The sequence below is a fragment of the Arachis stenosperma genome, chromosome 2 (genome assembly GCF_014773155.1).
Source record: "Arachis stenosperma cultivar V10309 chromosome 2, arast.V10309.gnm1.PFL2, whole genome shotgun sequence".
NCBI lineage: Eukaryota > Viridiplantae > Streptophyta > Magnoliopsida > Fabales > Fabaceae > Arachis > Arachis stenosperma.
The window spans coordinates 7,912,537-7,930,206 of NC_080378.1; the positions used below are offsets into that span (position 1 = coordinate 7,912,537).

At 37.9% G+C, this 17,670-nt stretch overlaps 1 protein-coding gene and 1 long non-coding RNA gene across 4 annotated transcripts; one reads left to right on the top strand and one right to left on the bottom strand.

Annotated features, from left to right (window-relative positions):
• The first annotated feature begins 2,059 nt into the window (after window positions 1-2,059).
• On the top strand, window positions 2,060-2,954 carry LOC130962465 (uncharacterized). Its single transcript, XM_057888673.1, has 4 exons — window positions 2,060-2,121; window positions 2,225-2,305; window positions 2,417-2,495; window positions 2,571-2,954. Exons 1-4 carry the CDS (start codon window positions 2,060-2,062, stop codon window positions 2,907-2,909), a joined length of 561 nt encoding a protein of 186 aa, XP_057744656.1. The 3' UTR covers window positions 2,910-2,954.
• Window positions 2,955-5,179: 2,225 nt separating this feature from the next.
• Window positions 5,180-10,105, bottom strand: LOC130961315 (uncharacterized). 3 transcript variants are annotated; one of them, XR_009079483.1, is made up of 5 exons: window positions 9,257-10,105; window positions 9,012-9,167; window positions 6,695-8,888; window positions 6,087-6,409; window positions 5,180-5,693 (listed from the first exon to the last, which is right to left on the bottom strand). It is a non-coding gene; the product is annotated as an uncharacterized LOC130961315 (long non-coding RNA). The 3 variants fall into 3 exon arrangements; XR_009079482.1 differs by having other exon boundaries at window positions 6,695-9,167; window positions 9,257-10,104; XR_009079484.1 differs by lacking the exon at window positions 6,695-8,888 and having other exon boundaries at window positions 9,069-9,167; window positions 9,257-10,082.
• Between the last annotated feature and the right edge of the window lie 7,565 nt (window positions 10,106-17,670).

The window sequence follows — 17,670 nt, forward strand, 5'->3', positions numbered from 1 at the left end:
GCGGCATTTACTATTTCCATGCCATGACATGAGACAGATCTCTCGCAACCTCTTTCAAACCCAGGAAATACGGTATAATGGATTGATTTTGTACTGCTTAGCCCAAGAATTCCACTGTGTGTGCTGCCGTGCTGGGACTTCAAAACAAACCTACTGCACTTCCTGCCAAACCAGGCTTTTATACTTACAGCACGAGATCCGGAGTATCTGGTAGGACTGATAGCATGTTAGCTTATTCGTTAGCCCATTATAGCCTTCCTTAGGAATGGAATAGAACTAATAAGAGAATGAAATTCAACAAGGGCTTGGCTGGCCTTGAAGATGACTCTATAAGAGGAGAATCAAGAAGCTAATGCTAAGATGCTTTTTTCCCCTACCTTTCTATTCCTTCTTCGATAGTACAATGCGGAAAGATCCTAGTACAAGGCTATGCTTGACGCTCGAAATGCAGTTGCTTACCTTACCAATGCGACTCCAGAGGATAAGGAAGGTGACACAGTCAATCAAGAGAATAAGCGCTTTGCATCGAGAATGGCTCTTGCTCACTCGCTGAGCAAGGGATTCCAAAATGGGAATGATAGGAAGATAGCCCCTAAGATCCTTTTAACATAAGCATAAGCATTGAACACTTTAGACTAGGTTTTGGTCGCAAACACTCCCACTCGCCAAAGATGATCATTTAGATAAGTAATGCCCCTAGCTTGCGCCCATGGGAATCCAACTCCGTGCACCTGATTCTATTAGTCATTTCCGATCCTTGCGGCAAGAGGATTTCATACCGGCCTTTTCGACCTTCCACTGGCTATTGGAAAGACGAAAATGGTTGTTGTTCGTTCACCTTCCAGTATCCGTTCTGTGCTTGAGGACAGGCTTTGACACCAATTTCTAACTAAGGTCAAGGACGAAGAGAAGATGAGTCGGGCTCGACTTGAATTGAAAAGGTATTGCCATTCCTGAAACACCCAGCAAACCATTTCGGGTATGGGATATTATGGATGAACGGGGGCAAGTCAGAACCATAGGCCGCAGAGGAACAAAAGTCTAAAATGTGTCTGCCCTTTAAGCAATGAGTGGGGAAATCTCCGATCAAAAGGAAAGACTAGGGTTTTAGACTAAAAGAAAGCACAGTGGGGAAGGGAAGTCAGAGGGGAGTCTTTGTAGCGAGTCTAAGAGCAAGCCTTTTTTTTTAAGCAATTTCTTCTGGTGACACGGCCCTCATGTGATAATAGTAAGGGAGGAATCATTGTCACAAGGCGTAAGAAAGAGTCACCAAGGGTACCGATAAGATGTGGGATAGAGCTCCATTAGGTAGTTATTCAAGGGAGTTTAGTCTAAGGCTGACTGGTGGGGTTTGCCATCCTGTTCCAACAAGGGGGATGGCGGGGATCTCCATATCGTCGCAGGATGGTAGAAAGGGCCTTATCTTATACGGCGCTCAAACCAATCCAAATCCTCGGGTGTGAAGGTTTTATTCCTCACATCAAAGGCGTAACGAATACGGGGAGGCCACAAGCAGGCATGTGACCATTGGGTACCCTGTGAGTGCCCAACGACCAACAGCCATTGAAAAGCGCCCAACTCATGAGAAAACGATGTGAATGAAGAGCGAAAGTTCCGAATCTTACGATAAGGAAGTTTCCTTCTCCCAACCCACACCCTTTTCGTCAATGAGTGTGTCGGCAAGGCTTTCCGGGTTGGTTCAAACCGTAACCCTTGTTCAAGGGGTATACGTTTTATCCAGGGAGCATAGCGACTGACTGATAAGTCGATTAAAGTTCTCCTTAATCGAACTAACCAGCCCCACCACCTCGTCAATATTATCGGGTGGGTCTACTAGAAAACGTTGATTTATCAACCTTCTTTGCCAAAGTAATGATCTTTGACAGAGAGAATCTTTTTTAATAAAACTTCACCAGCATGTCCGCTTTCTCATCCTTCTTCAGAATCATACGCCTATGATGAGACGGAATGATCCGAGGGTAACCGGACCGAGTGAGAGAAACTGGTACCGCATTGTCAGGATGAACGAATTCATCACCACCATAGGCCATCATCAAGGATGAAGCTGCTTGCTTTAAATATAATAAAAGCGCAGAACAACCACCCTGATTTCCGACCAAGGTGAACAATGCGAATAAGAACAAGATGGATCCACACAAAGAGTTCCTTGTTCAGATCATCAAAGATCACTAAAGCACCTTTTGGTATGTATTGCCCCCTAAAGATCAGATCCACCAGACGAGAAACTCAATTCCGCACTGCTGCTGAGTCGTCGGACTTATCCACCAAGGGATTCGTGGAATTTATATGGATTGCGTTGGGGGAAATCTACCAAAGCTAGGCAGATAGATAGACCCCTTTCCCGCTGCTAAGGGGGAGTAAGAAACTAAATAAAATGAAATTTTTTGAATCAGCGCCTCCTTTTTTTTGGGTATGCGGGTACTACGAGTCCTCTTACTACCAACCAGCAGACATCATCTGGCTGGGTCTTGCCGGTATCAACAACAAGAAAAAAACAACCAAATGGAAACAGCAATTAACTATGGCTCTTGGCCCAGACAACGTCCTAGGCGTCGGGGAGATCGGAGCAACAAGGAACGCCTAGACGACGTTTTTCTTCCTGGGCTGCAGTAAGCAGATCGAGAGGTCGTTCCGTCCCTTGTCCCCGAGGAAGGGTAATATGTTCTCATAAATTCTTGCTCCAATCTGACCTAGCTGGCGAGCGATCCCAGTTCGCGGCAGAGAACAAGACAGCAAGCGAGCGTACCTTTGTTCGCTTCTTCTCCACCAAGCACGGAAGTTTAAGGATAACTGTGGGTCGGTGGCTACCTAAGGAAACTCCGATTCGATCCGCCCCCCAGCTGGGAGGCATCTACCTCATCCCGATCACAAGGAGAGGTTCACCATGATGGGGGTACTTGTCTTTTTTCCCTTCCGGAAATAATGAAATGCAGCGGTGACCATCCTTTTGTTGTGTTGCGGCATGCTCCTCAGATTTACGGATTCGCAGGGGGCCTCAGGCCCTACTTAGTTGACTTACAATGACAAAGGCTTGCGAAACTAAGTAGGGCCTTTTGAATTGAATCTTAAGTAGTCTATCAGTGGTGCAAAGCGGCTTTGTGCCCCTTTTCAGTAGGGGAGCGAAAGGTTAGACCTTAGAAAGTAAGCGAACAGCGGTTCTTCTATGTGGGTATGGCCTTCCCCCTTTACTCTCCTAACGTCGAGCTAAGTGACTTCGTAACCTTTGCGTAGCGTAGTAGAATGAAGGCTACGCCCCTTTCTGGGTGAGCGCTCTCTTATCTATTAGCCTAAGCGTCTTCGCTAACTCGCTCGCCTACTATACCCACCCTACTATACAATACATTAGTAGGGTATAGTAGGCTAACCCATAGGTCCTTAGTAGCGTTGACAAAGAAGAACAGCTGGTTAAAAGCCACTTTCACCAAGGAGAATCTTAAAATATATATAAGATATGATATTATAAGAATAATATATATATTTTATATAGGCCAGCTTGACAACTCTTTGGTATTGATGATGAGCGAGCAAAAACCCCCAGATCCCCCGGTTTGTGAGCCAGGTTTCCCCCTTCTTTTTTCTTGGCACGAGATGCCGTTACACCATACACGGTAGGAAAAAGCTTCTCGGTCATAGGGGAGTTCAAGAAAAATCTCGATGATGAAACATTTTTGTATTTCTACCACTGCCGAAAGCTCCTTCTTGTACGCTAGCACTTTGGTTCGGCTACCTTTTTCGTCGTGTTTGCCGATGGAACATCAAATAAAAAATTGATTGATCTCTTCGATTCATAGCTTGGCAAAAAACCTGAAATCCTACCTTCAATAAAGTGTTCACAAAGCAGAGTGAAAGGCACCCCATCGAGAGAGAGGGACCCGGCCCGACCTCTTTTGTTGCTCTGGGTTAGCTCTTTTCTTTTGTAGCTCTAGTCAGTGTATAACTCCTATTAAAGAAGCGCGCAGCACTCCGCGATCTCAGGGCTTGGAAGACCCTTCGCCAAAGGGCGTCGTTGCTACTTTTTGCGTGACTACTGATAGTGATGACCCCGCTACTGAATACTGCTAAGACAAATGGGTCGAAGCAAGGGCGGTGAGGCATGGCCAGAGAGGTGGCGAAGTTCTTGTTGGTGATTCTCCCTTTGATTGAGAGATTCGTGTGGTTTTGGAGGGGTTTCATTTTCATCCTCTTGTTGGTGCTTGAAAATCATTTTTCATCATTTTTTTGCTGGTGCTTGAAAATTATTTTCCAACTTAATTGCTGCCTCTAAAATCTATTGATGGCCAATCTGTTTCCAAAAATAAATAAATATATAAAATGTTTACTTATACAAAAGTGGAATATATATATATATATACACATACAGGGAATAAGAAAGGCTTCCAATTCATGAGCTTACATCCTAAGAAATACTATATAGTTGAATTTTGATGTATATAAAATTCTACATAATTAGAATAACTTTTTTTAAGTAACCCATGAAAATTAATATTTAATTTTGCGTATCTATAGCTTTTTTTACTTCCATAAAGTAAAAATCTAAATTTATTAGATTGTTTAAATTGAAATTTATTACACTATTTTTATAAATAAATATATGTTATTATTTCTCCATAAATTGAACAATCTGTCACCATTTACTAAATAAAATTTGCAAACATGAAAACTTAAGAGAAGATTAAATTCTATTAGACAAATATAACTTCCTTGGGGGCAAAACTACACAAGGCATTTCACACTTAAGAGGCCTGTTCAGTTTTTATGGTGAAACACTAGAGCTGCAGGTTTGAAAATGAAATTCATTATGCTCCCAATATATCCTCAACTTAATTCTCACCGCTTTTACTAATATGTACTTTACAGTAGGTCAAATGAATATTTATGAGTTCAAAATTCATGATTAATTTATTCGGCTCCCTCACTCAAACTAAATAATCTTAGTAATAACATAACAACTTAATATAATAATATATTTAAAAATAATTTTTTGATAAATAACAGAGTAAAAAGTGCTCAAGGAAAGACAGACTAAACAGCTCCACTATTTTAGAAAATATTATTCTAACTGAATTGGCGAAAAAAATTAAGAAATACAGAAAAGTTAGAAAAAAAAAAGATAAAATAATTATATTATAAAATAAAAAACAATTGAAGGCCCTGATAAAATAAAAAACAAAAACAAACAAATTATAATTGAACATGGAAGTATTGGCATTCCAGGTAAGGGTGTTCGCGGTGCGATTTAGTTTGGTTTTAAAAAAAAAAAAATCATCTGATCCAATCGATTAATTAAATTACGGTTCGATGATTTTTTTATCCAGACCAACCAAACCAAATCAAACCAATTGAAATCGATTTGATTTGGTTCAGTTTGTTCGGTTTTTCAATCAATTCATACAAAACCTGTCATACTATTTCACAAAGTGATAGCATTGAAATTATAGAATACAAGTACATCATAACCAACAAAAGTCTTGATCCAATGAAATTCAACGACAAAAGAAATTAAAGTACGACCATTAAAGAAGTTTAAAGGTTCAATAGTCAGCACAACAAAAAAATAAAAAACAAATTTCCAGCAACAGATAGCCACGTTTTGTTGTCTATGAAACTTCTTTAAGCAAACCAACCTGAAATCAAATGATTGGTGTCTATGAAACTTCTTTAAGCAAACCAACCTGAAATCAAATGAAATCAAAAGACAGTTACATAATAAAAACAACAATAATTGGAAAAAGCACTTGGTCACGTCACAGGTGAATCTTCACCATGGTCTCTGAGGACCCATTCTAGGGACTACCTTATCAATTAATGTTAAAATTCTACAACTGACATGGTCCAATACTCCAATCAGAAAGGATCTACACACATAGACCACTACAACCTTTATTTAAAGTGCATTTGATTTTATGATTAATTTGAACAATTATTTCAAAAACCAAATTATAACATTAACCATTTTACTTGTCAACCTGAAATTTACTTAACAGACCTACGATCAAGATCTTTGGAAAGCACATACGAAACGAAACCATGCAGTTAGATAGAGATGAGTTTAAGTAAATAGTTACCTTCCGATGCAATGGCGAAGTCACCATGGATAGTTCCAAGCTCAGATGCCAAGGGGGATTTGTTGCTCCAATCAACTTTCGGCCAGTTGCAACAACACCTTTACCCTCCCAGACCATGGCAAGAATAGAACCAAAGATAATGTATTAGGCCAATCCATTAAAGAAAGGCTTTGTAGATAAATCAGCATAGTGCCTCTCGGCATAAGGCTAAAAAAGTTTCTAAGCTAAATTGTTAGCACGTATGTTAAGTAGTAACAAAAACAAAAGAAGTTACCTTTCAAGTAAAAACCCTTCTTCTCAAATCTGTTAATAATTTCCCCAACCTGAAACAGAAAGTAGTTTTCTTTCAAATATTATAAGGGGAAAAAGAACAATATTGACCTATTTTACAAAATAGCTACCTTCATCAACCTAATTACTCATAATTTCAAACAATCAGTAATGAACAAATATTAAAAAATCAGTAATGAACAATAAACAAAAATCAGCAATGAACAATGAACAATGAATAACAATCAACCATGAACAACAATCAGCAATTTCAAAAAATCAACAACAAAATAATGAACAATCAAACAACAAATATATAGAACAATGATACTCAATACCTAGCTCGGAGGCTCCATAAACTCGGCATGGAGGAGACGGTGCTGTGGGTGGGTGGGTGCTGTCCCCGAGGGAGAAAACGGTGCTGTGGATGGCTGGGTGCTGTTGAGCAACTGAATCTTTTTCCTTAGATAAATAGATGATATTGGCTATTGTGATACTCACTGGAGACATACGTCTTCTTGAAGGTGGATTCTAAAGAGGCCTCCACATTTTTCATTTCAACTTTTGGAATTGGGGTATGTTTGGAAGAGTGGTTGCAAGATGTCTTTATTATTAAAAGTAGAATGGAGGCGGTTCATTACTTAGACAGTAATTAAATGAGCCTTGCATGAATAAGAATTTTCGATTTCAGGAGGTACGTCGTCCTCCCTGAAATAACAATCCCTGTTGATAGCATTTCAATATGAAAACTGGTAATGCAGCCCTGTCTTCGGCGATCGCAATAGACCCAACAAATTTAAAGCATGGGTTCAAAGTTAGATATTGCAGCACCGAATTTTCGAGTGAATAGTTTGTGTTGCTGCCTTGTTGGAGCTACTGGTGCTATAATAGGTTTTTATCCAAGTTCGGAGACGGAAATTCATAGAACCTTGGCTAAGGTCTTTTTTTGCCACTGTTGTGCTTTCCTTTCCTCTTCCTCTGTTAAAACTTTATCAAAAAAAGTATTACATTATCGAAGTCAATTCAAAACATGTGGTGTGTTCGTTTCTGTATTGGTGATATTTTTCAACTCCTACTTTTCGAGAAGAGGAGAAAAACAAGAACAAAAAGATTCGATGATATTTTATCGCTGGCTGGATTTGTCATTATTAATTTTGTTTATCACTCCAAAAGAACTATTAATTTGTTGAAGAATTTATAAAGTTCTTTTGGTAGAACTTGTGGTGGAATTTACTGTGTTAAAATTGTGGTTTGGTTTCTTGGGAGCAATCTTCAGCTTTTCCTTAATCATTCTTTCTTCGTGTAAAGAAAAACATGCCGACAGCGGTTAGAAACTATTTATGGACACCACTATCAGCCTCACTGATGCTAAAATGGAGTTGAGTTTAGAGGCAAAATGTGCTCCAACGTGCTCCATCCTAGCATAAAGGAGGCTGGTGATGGTGTTGTTAATAGATGGTTCCTCACACTGTTAACATGTTTTTTTATAGGAAAAAAGAATGATTAGGAAAAAGCTGACAATTACTTTCCAAAAATCAAATAACTATTTTAACACAGTGAACTCCACTATAAATTCTACCAAAAAAATCTCATATGTTCTTCAACAAAATGGTAGTTCTTGATAAAACAAAATTCATAATAGCAAATCCAACAAACAATAGAATATTACCGTATCTTTTTATTTTTGTCTTTTTCTTCTTTTCTCGAAAAGTAAGTATAGAAAAATATCACCAATACGGAGACGAACACACCATAGGTTTTGAATTGACGATGATAGTGCAACACTTTTCTTTGATAAAATTTTAATAGAGAAAGAGCAAAAGAAAATACAACAACGATAAAAGGACCTTGCCCAAAGTTTCATGAATTTCCGTCTCCAAACTTGAACTTTGACAAAAACTTGTTATTACAAGTAACTCCATCAATATAAATTATCTACTAGAAAACTCGGTGCCGCAGCACCCAACTTTAAACTCATACTTCAAACTTGTTGGGTCTATTGCGATTGACGGAAACAGACTGCATTACCAATTTTTATATTGAAATGCTATAACCAGAGATTATTATTTCAGAGAAGACGACGTGCCTCTCAAAATCAAAAATTCTTATTATTGTGAAGTTCATTCAATTACTGTCCAAACAATGAACCATCTCCATATTGCTTTCAATGATAAAGACACCTTGCAATCACTCCTCCAAACATATCTCAATTCTAAGGTTAAAATTCTAAATAAAAAACAATTTCTTATTTCAAGTTATACAAATTAAAACATGAAAAAAACTTGAAGGCTCTTTAAAATCCCACTTCAAAATGACATACGTTTATGAGCTCCAAGAGTGTCCACAATGGCTAATATCATCTACTTAATAAAGAAGGCCATAGAATTTAGATTTCCATATTGAAATACTATTCGTTTGGGGGTGAAAAAGGAAAGGAAGAAGAAGAAGAAGAAGTGATGTTAATAGATCTGTGTGTGGAGGGGAGGGGAAGGTTCCTATCATTTATTAGGGGTTCTATAAGAGCTTACTTTCCTGAAAAAAGATGTGTTTCATATTAGTTAATACTTTGGGGACACTGTTTCATATGAAAACAAACCAAACCATGAATAAATAATAAAAAGTGAACTGAAATAGCATAAAGAACTCAGATACCACCTCACATGGGCAAAAAGAATATCATGGACAATGAAGGCAGTCACAATTCTCAGCTACCTTCCTCACCAAAGGTGGATTTTCATTTTGGAAGACTTTCCATGGTTGACTTCCGGTCCGGCAACTTCCCCACCAGAAAATTCCGGCAATATCCCCACTCTGCCCGAGATGTCAATAAGATCAAGAATCAGTCGCCCATTGTCTAGTTTATCGCAGAGAATCAGAAGCTATTTAGAGAGGAAACTTACTGGGTCCTTATCTTTAGATGATTCCAACTGAGCATTTCCAACAGGCAGAACCTCAAGGCATCTCTCACAGCAAATAGAAGCGCGACAGATGATGGAGCTGACAACCTTTCTATGCGTAGAAATCTAGAAAGCGAGGAATTTGTTAGTGTTTGAACAGAAGAGAGTAACTCCGCCAAAGACTCTTGCAGCAGCAGCAGCAGCAGCAGCAGCAGCAGCGATGAGAGGGTACCAACGAGCTTCAGAGATTTGGAATCCCCAAACCCTAAATTTTCGCCACTTCCCCCTTTTTCTTCTATGAGATTTTTTGCTGTCTATTATCACTTTAGTAATATTTTGGAAAACACCCAATACTTTGTACGTGTCCTAGAATTAGACACCCACTTATTTGTTTATTCTTCGGATAAATAAAATATCTAATTAAAAACAATATTTTATTTCGTGTATACCTCTCATAATTAAATATTTTATTTAGTCACTGGAGTTGCTTATGCACAGAAACGTCGAGAAAAATTGCAGAGTCATTGGAATTGCGGTTCTGCAAACAACTTACGTTTCGAGAAGAAAGTTGGCCCAAAACTTAGTTTTGCTGTGCAATGCAGAACCCAACTTGAATCCCAAGCATAATCTGTTGAGAAGGTGTTGGAATCTTCGATTTTTCTCCATTTTTTCCTCTCAGTCTCTTTCTTCTGATATGTAACCCACCGTGTCTTTTTTTTTTTTCTAATTCATCACTTAGATAGGTGTTATTCTATTAGAAGAGGAATATGGATATGTCTGAAAAAAATTTATTGTTTTGAACAAAAACAATAAGAGAAAGTACATAATTGAAATGGTATTGAGGGAAATGGAAATTTTGAGGAAAAGGAAAGACGGAAGAGGGCTGGAACTGAGATGATTATTAAAACTGGTTTATTTTATTTTATTTTATTTTATTTTGAAAACTTTAAACATTTTTTCTTGCTTTTTTCTTTTTGAATTCAATTGTTTTTTAGATTTTTTTATTTAAATAAATAAAATAAACGTAATTATTACCGAAATAAATAATTTTAAAAATATTTATTGATTTGCGTTCCTTAGTCATATTTCGTTTACACTGTAAACGAGATACATGTTGTATCTCATTTACAGTGTAAACGAGATATGACACGTCAGCTTCAACGCGTCTATCTCGTTTACAGCCTGTTTCTGGACCCCATTTTGACTTAGTCAAATTCTTTCTCCCTCTCTTTTTACCCTTTCCTACAATATTTGAGTCTGATACGGTGATGGCACACTAGGCGGAAAACGACGGAGACATCAACAGACTAAACGAGACATCGCATTACGTTGGGACAGCCGACTTCGAGGTTAGTTGCTTTCTATTCGGTTAATCTAAGTATGTGGACATTGTTAGGGAAGTCTCGTAGTGACAAGCAGTGAGTAAAATGCTTTAGGGATTGGACTGTATGATGAATTTAAAACAATGTTTGCTTGTGTAAGTTTGGTATGACTTAATTAGGATTTGCTTATCGACATAAGTAATTTAGAGACATCTGTAAAGTAGACACATGGTAGTATGTTCCTAAGTAGTAGTAGTACTTTGATCTTAAGTAGAGTAGAAAAATGTATTATTATCTCTTTATAGGTTAAAATTTTTTTTTCATTCCACAGAAGCCTTGCCTTTTACTGCCCCGGCGAGTCAGCCATACCCTTCCTCCACCGGATGCCATCGTCCCGTATCTGGCTGAGGCCGGATTCGGCGACATGGTGCCCCTCAGGGACTTCAAATTTGACAATTTTCGGATTTCGGCACTCGTGGAGCGATGGCGTCCGGAGACGCACACGTTTCATCTCTCGTAGGGTGAGGTCACTATCATCCTGCAGGACGTGGCGTACTACCTAGGCCTATGTGCACACGAGAACCCCGTTAGGGGGTGCCTTTGTGACTTTGGTAGGTGGTACAGCACGGAGACGTGGGTCATGGTGGAGCAACTGCTTGGTGCCAGGCCTCTAGGGGCGGCACAGTAGGTTGCATAGAGGAAGGAGTCGTTCACGCTAAAGCTGGTTTGGTTGCGTGATCATGTCCACCAGGTGCCCCCGACTGACGATCCTAAGACCCTCCGACAATATGCCCGATGCTACATTATGTTACTCATCGGAGGGTATCTATTGACAGACAAGTCCAACAACCCGATGCACGTACGATGGCTACCGCTTCTCCAGGACTTCGCAGATCATGGGGCTCTGCTGTGCTGGCTTGGACTTACCAATCACTCTGTTTGGTAGCATAGCGAGGCGTCACGGACATCGCCAGTTGCACTCCGCTTTTGATGAGTTGGATTTACCAGAGATTTCCTCAGTGGTGTCCACCAGATAGAGGAGTCTACCAGTATCCGCTAGCTGCGAGGTAACCGAATATTACTGTCAAATTGGTTGGATTGTAGCAGCAGAGTAGGGATTAGCATCAGGCCAGGGTCCTATACTGGAGGGTATCGATCGATCGGTTACGGTTCGATGAGGTTAGTCATGAAATTAATGTTTTGTTATTTTAAATACTCGCTGTGTTGTAAATCTTGGTATTTTGTTACACATTTTTTATTCAGTTTGCATGGAGGGTGTACGATGACCCTGCGCTGTAGGCCCTGTGCCCATATTGGTTCCGTGATGAGGTGGAGTGCGGTACATGGTTGTCGGCCGTTCCGCTAGTCTGCTTAAACATTGTCCGGTTTCACCATGTTGATCGAGTGAAACGGCAGTTCAATGGGAAGTAGCCAGTGCCAGGCATTCCAGTGAATCTTGACAGGTATGAATGGTGGTTAATTTCTTCAAAGTTATGCTAGTTGCGACACACTCGGCAAGTGCATGACGGCACGAATAGTGGAGGGATTGGAATAAGCCGCAGTCACACGTACCCTCCGATAGCCGAACACGGAAGGAACCCCCCCAGCCCTCAAACGGCTCAAGCTCCTCCACAACAAACACGGAGGCCTGCCTGTCGCAGTGAGTGACACGCATCTTCGATATCCCTTCTCTGTTCTTCTCAATGGCGGCCAAGAGTCTCTGTGAGAATCGGCATCTAGCAGCCAGTTGTGACTGCGCCTCCTTCGTCACGAACAACTTCTGTAATCTCTCGTACGTGATGCGCACAATGGCAGAAATTGGCAAGTACTGGGTGCCTTTCAACACTGCATTGATGCATTCGGACAAATTTGTCGTCATGTGACCAAACCGACACTCGTTGTCGCAATGTTGTAGTCAAATCTGCTTCCTAAAACGACCAGCCCAGTCAACCATCACCGGCGAGACTCCTCTCAACGCATCCATGTACCACTCGTAACCTGCCTTGCTTGGACTATAAGCAGCGTTAATGAGGTATCTCTTGCCCTCGGCTGACTTGAACTGAGTCATGAAATTCGCAGCCATGTGTCTTATGCAGTAAGCAGGTAGGCACTTGGGGGATGCCAACCACTGTCATCGGAGCTAAGCGCGGCCTTGATAGGCTGAGATCTATCGGAGATAACCAGCAGGCCGTCTTGTGAGGTGACATGACGTCTCAGATTAGTTAGGAAGAACGACCATGACTCGGTGTTCTCGGACTCCACAATGGCAAAAGCAATAGGCAGGATGTTGTTACTCCCATCTTGCACCACCGCAATAAGCAACACACCACCATACCTTCCATACAGATGCGTACCATCTACAGAGACAAAGGGCTTGCAATGCTTGAAGGCTTCGACACATGACGGAAAAGACCAAAATACCTTGTCGAACATACTGTAGTCACATACCAGGAGGTGTCCATCGTAGAATGGTTTGACGCGTAAGTCACAAATGGTACCAGGAAAACAGCTCTGTAGTGCTCGAAGCAACTTCAGAACCTTATTGTATGACTCTTCCCAATCCCCATAGATTTGTGCAATTGCCTTCTGCTTGGCCACGGTCGGAACAGGTGTCTCCGGAACACGCTCATCCTCATTCCCACTATCGGACAAGTCGCTGCCACCACTGTCTGCCACGTAATCCTCGTCCGACTCCTCCTCGCCCTCCTCTACCTCATCCACTAGAACGACGACATGAATGGACGGTGGTGCGAGGGGTCGGTCGTCCTGCACATAGGCCGAGTGTACGGAAGGACCACTGCCACTGTGTCCCACCTCTGCAGAAAGCTCCATGACTTGCTCCACCATGATCCTCCCATGGATGTCGAACATCACTCGCACATGCTCGTCCCCTTGAAGTCAGAATAGTCGAAACTGGAAGACTCTATTACCCATAGGAGCCAGCAACCTATACGCCATCCTTCCGATTTCCCTCATTTCTGTTCCACCGAGCTTGCTCAATATCAAACTCCTCAAATCGAACAACGTCTCCACAGGCTGAGTGCGAAACAATATCGGATCCTCACACTCAAATGTCACCCCGTTGTCACCGTTTCTTATACGACAATTGGGATAAATAAGCACAACTATGTACGGACTATTACTGACCATTAATAATGCCCTGTGTTTGTGAAAAATATGAGACACAAAAAGGATAGAAAAAGTTTGTAAAGAATACTAAGGGTTAAACATCTTTTTATAGCTAGTGGGACTTTATTCCAAGTATCTCTTTTATACTGTAAACGAGATGAACATTACATATATCTCATTTACAATATAAAAATATAAAAATTCGTAGTTTTTTATGAAGATCTGTTATTGATTTTTTTTATATCTTTTTTTATTATTTGCTTTATTGCTTTTAGTTAAATGAACTTAGTCAATTGTTTTTGTCCAAGTGATGTCTTGGACTTATGGCATATACATATGATATAATATAAACTATTAAATTGTTTTTTTTAATTAATTTGAGAATAATTATAAAATTCATTTTATTTGTTAATTTTTTTTTACATTTTTTTATAATTTACAAGTTATGTTTATATTTTGTTTTATAATTTTATAAATTATAATTTTATTATAATCAACCGAATTAAAGTAAAAATTACGAGCTTATTATCTTGCTCATAATATAATTTTTAAATAGAAACAAGATAAAAAAAGATGAGCGATTTTGCTATAAAAGAATGCCAACAATTAGCTGATGAGTGATAAGTGATAAATAAAACCAAACCAACATCATTTATGTTAAAATTGCTTCTGTAACAAATCAAAGCTTTTAATACGCTTGGCATCATTAACATAGGAGAACAAGCAAAAAGGTAGAGATTAGAGAAACAATAGTCTCGTGAAATTATAAATATTTAAAAAAAAATTATAAAATTGGATTTAATCATTATATTATGGATTTTAATCTTCTTTTGCCAGTCTTAAAACGTACTTCTAAAGAAATTTAAAAAGTAAAAGAAAAAGAAATTATATATGACAAATTTTTATACAAATCTGTGTTTTATTGTTATATAAAGAGTAAAGACATTCAATTTGATTTATCATTCTTTTTTTTTAAGTTTTTTTTTTTCGTTTTTCGACCATGCACCGTTGGATGAATACCTTCAGTGTAGTGTTTTTGGGAAATCTCCACCTTTTATTATACTGTCCTGCTTTCGGACATCTTTGTATTTTATTTTTTTAATAATTAATGGAATATAACCTACTATCTTTGAAAAAAAAAAAAAAAGAGTAAAGACATCTTCATTTAAGTAGTTATATTAATTAACTATATTATTGTTTTATGATGATTATGATGGTTTTTTTCTTTTTTGGTGGAAGGAGAGGGGTCAAAACCCCAAACAACAAAAGAGAAAAATTAAGAGAAATCTAGACAGAGTTTTTTGTCCTAATAACACCAATACAATTAGAAATAAGTGAATACATTATAGTAGAAGAAAGGGTATCATAAATATGAATCTCTAACGACAGAACTTGGCCCTGTTTTGCCATATAATCTGCTACCAAATTTGTTTTTCAAAGGTTGTCAGTTAATACTAGAGATTTGTTTTTTTGGCTGGATAGTTTAATCCAGTTGAAGAGTTTGTCTTCAGAGTTGGAGATATTTTGGATTTCTATCTCCCTTTTTTAGTACATATAATTAGTTGATTCTTAATTTTGTCTCCATCCCAAATCGTGTTTTTTATTTTGGTAGAAAAATCAGCAAGTTTGGAATAATATTTATAGAACTTTGCAGCTTCTTCTAGTGTCTCAAAAATTATCCCCACCTTTAGGACAAATCTTTCATCCACAACACAACTGGTTTGCACGGTAAACCAAAAACGTCATTAAAGGTGAAACAATTCTATAATACTTACCGAATCGAAAGGTTACTCATAGTAAACGAAAGATAATCCATTATACAAAACTAAATTCGAAACAACTCTGTCTACAATTTAGATATTATCAATTCAATTCAATTCAGATTCAGATCACCTCTGTCCATTCAATTCAATTCAAATAAAATTAGCAATTGCATTCCATTGAATTCGATTCAAAATTTAATAATTTAAACCTCATCAAATTGATGCGTTTTGGAAGAATAATCCAAATTGCACTCATTCAACTGACTTGAAGTTGATTTATTCATTGTTTCAATTCAAAAGTCCATATCGAAGAAAAAAACAAAGAAGAAGTAGAAGAACGACGAAGCTAATTACGTCAAAGTCAATCTAGATCCATAATGCAGAGAACAAGGAATTTTATTAGGTTGAAGGAGAAGAAGAAGAAGAAGAAGAACGAAAACGCAAGAAGAGAACAAGGTTTACGTTCAAAAAAATTTATCATGCAGAAAAGATTTACGTTATATACGTTATATGAGGCGCGTGTATAACAAACGACTGTAGGGTGGAGGAATGCGCGTGTGGAGGAAGTTACTTGGATAACATCCATGTATTTTTTACATGGATGTAAAATTTTTCCCTTATTCAAATATTATTTACAAAAATAAATATCTTTTGAATAATTTTTTTTATGAGTGTAATTTTTATTACAGATTTTGGTATGATTATTCTTTCTATTTTTATCATTATTTAAATATATATATATTAGAGATTTAAATTTTTCTAAAGTGAAAAATTAAAAACTTAATTATCCTTAAATTAAAATAATAGAATTTACACGGATCACACCTAATCATAATTACAAATTCAACATGAATTAGTGATTAATTATCTATTTTGTCATTTTACAATTTTTTTTCCATATATTAGTACTAGGACAACTATTTGTTAAGATTTGGTCAAAAATTAATTTAGTAATGGATTAAATAATGGCAATAATTATGAATATGGGTGCATGGTGTGTTGTCCACAAATGTGAATCTGCGTTGTTCAATAACCTGCAAAACGTAGGTACATTTTGCTGGGGACGAAAACAAAAAATCTGCAACTGCTGCAAAACACAGGAGCAGCTTTTGACTAGTCTGGGGTTCCTAAAATGCAGCTTGTGTTTGGTAGGCGAAGAAGGCAAGTCGCAGGTTGCGATTGACAGCTTCCATCCTTGCATGCGCGACAGGTGTCCCCATGGGTGATAAATCCGGTTTTTATAACCCCAAGCGCAAGTGTTTGTGTGTGTGAACTTTGAAGAAGCAAGAGTGAAACATTGACGAAGTTTGTGTTGGGAGTTGAAAGCAAGAGTGAAACTCATGGAGCATGAAATAACAAATGACAACGGACATTCATAAACAAAAGTCACTCCTTTGTGTGTGTCTGATATAATCTCACCGTTATAATACATTCGCAAGTTGGTAATACCTTTCATAACTTCAATCTCACCTAACTCAACTTTTTTGACACAACTAACTGCCAAAAAAATTTAGAACTATGACTTATATGCAAGAAAGAAGAATAGAAAGAGTAGAAGTGGAGTGAGGCATTCGAATGAATCCTACTTCATATTTATAGACAGGACTCTTGATTAAAATATTTTTTTAATCAAAATGCAACCTGCATTTTAAGCTTTCGAAAAAAAATCTGACATTTTAATAACGCAACCTGTGTTTTGTTTCTTTAAAAAAAAAAAAACCTGATACAAAACCAAAAACGCAATCTGCGTTTTGTTTTTTTTTTTTAAATAAAATATTGCCCTCCCCCAGTAAACGCAGCCTGCATTTGAGCTGAAACGAAATAAAAAAATTTGAAAAACTTCAAAAAAAAATTAAAATGCAGGTTGGGTTTGTATAATTTGTCCATAAAAAAAAATTTAAAAAAAAGAATAAAAGGCAGGTTGTGTTTTGAATTGACACTATAATAGTAAAAAAATTTTGCCTATACCCATTTCATTGCACTACACCAACATTTTTCCCATAAAAAAAAAAATGAGCCAGATTTGGTTCCTCCATTATAATACCTTTTGTGGACATTTTATTCCTCAAATTTGATAGTAATTTTCAAAAGTAATTTATTAAAAATAGTTTTTAAAAAATAACATTTTAAATATTATAATGGAATGAAGAAGAATGGATTATCTTGCTCCACATTAAAGACAAACATAAACAAGTGTATGCAA

Excerpts from the sequence above, each read along its gene's own strand:
- LOC130962465 (XM_057888673.1), top strand. The coding sequence starts at position 2,060 with ATGAAGCTGCTTGCTTTAAATATAATAAAAGCGCAGAACAACCACCCT. Across the intron at positions 2,122-2,224 it reads CACCCTGATTTCCGACCAAG|ATCAGATCCACCAGACGAGA; the intron begins GTGAACAATGCG and ends TGCCCCCTAAAG. Across the intron at positions 2,496-2,570 it reads CATCTGGCTGGGTCTTGCCG|GCGTCGGGGAGATCGGAGCA; the intron begins GTATCAACAACA and ends ACAACGTCCTAG.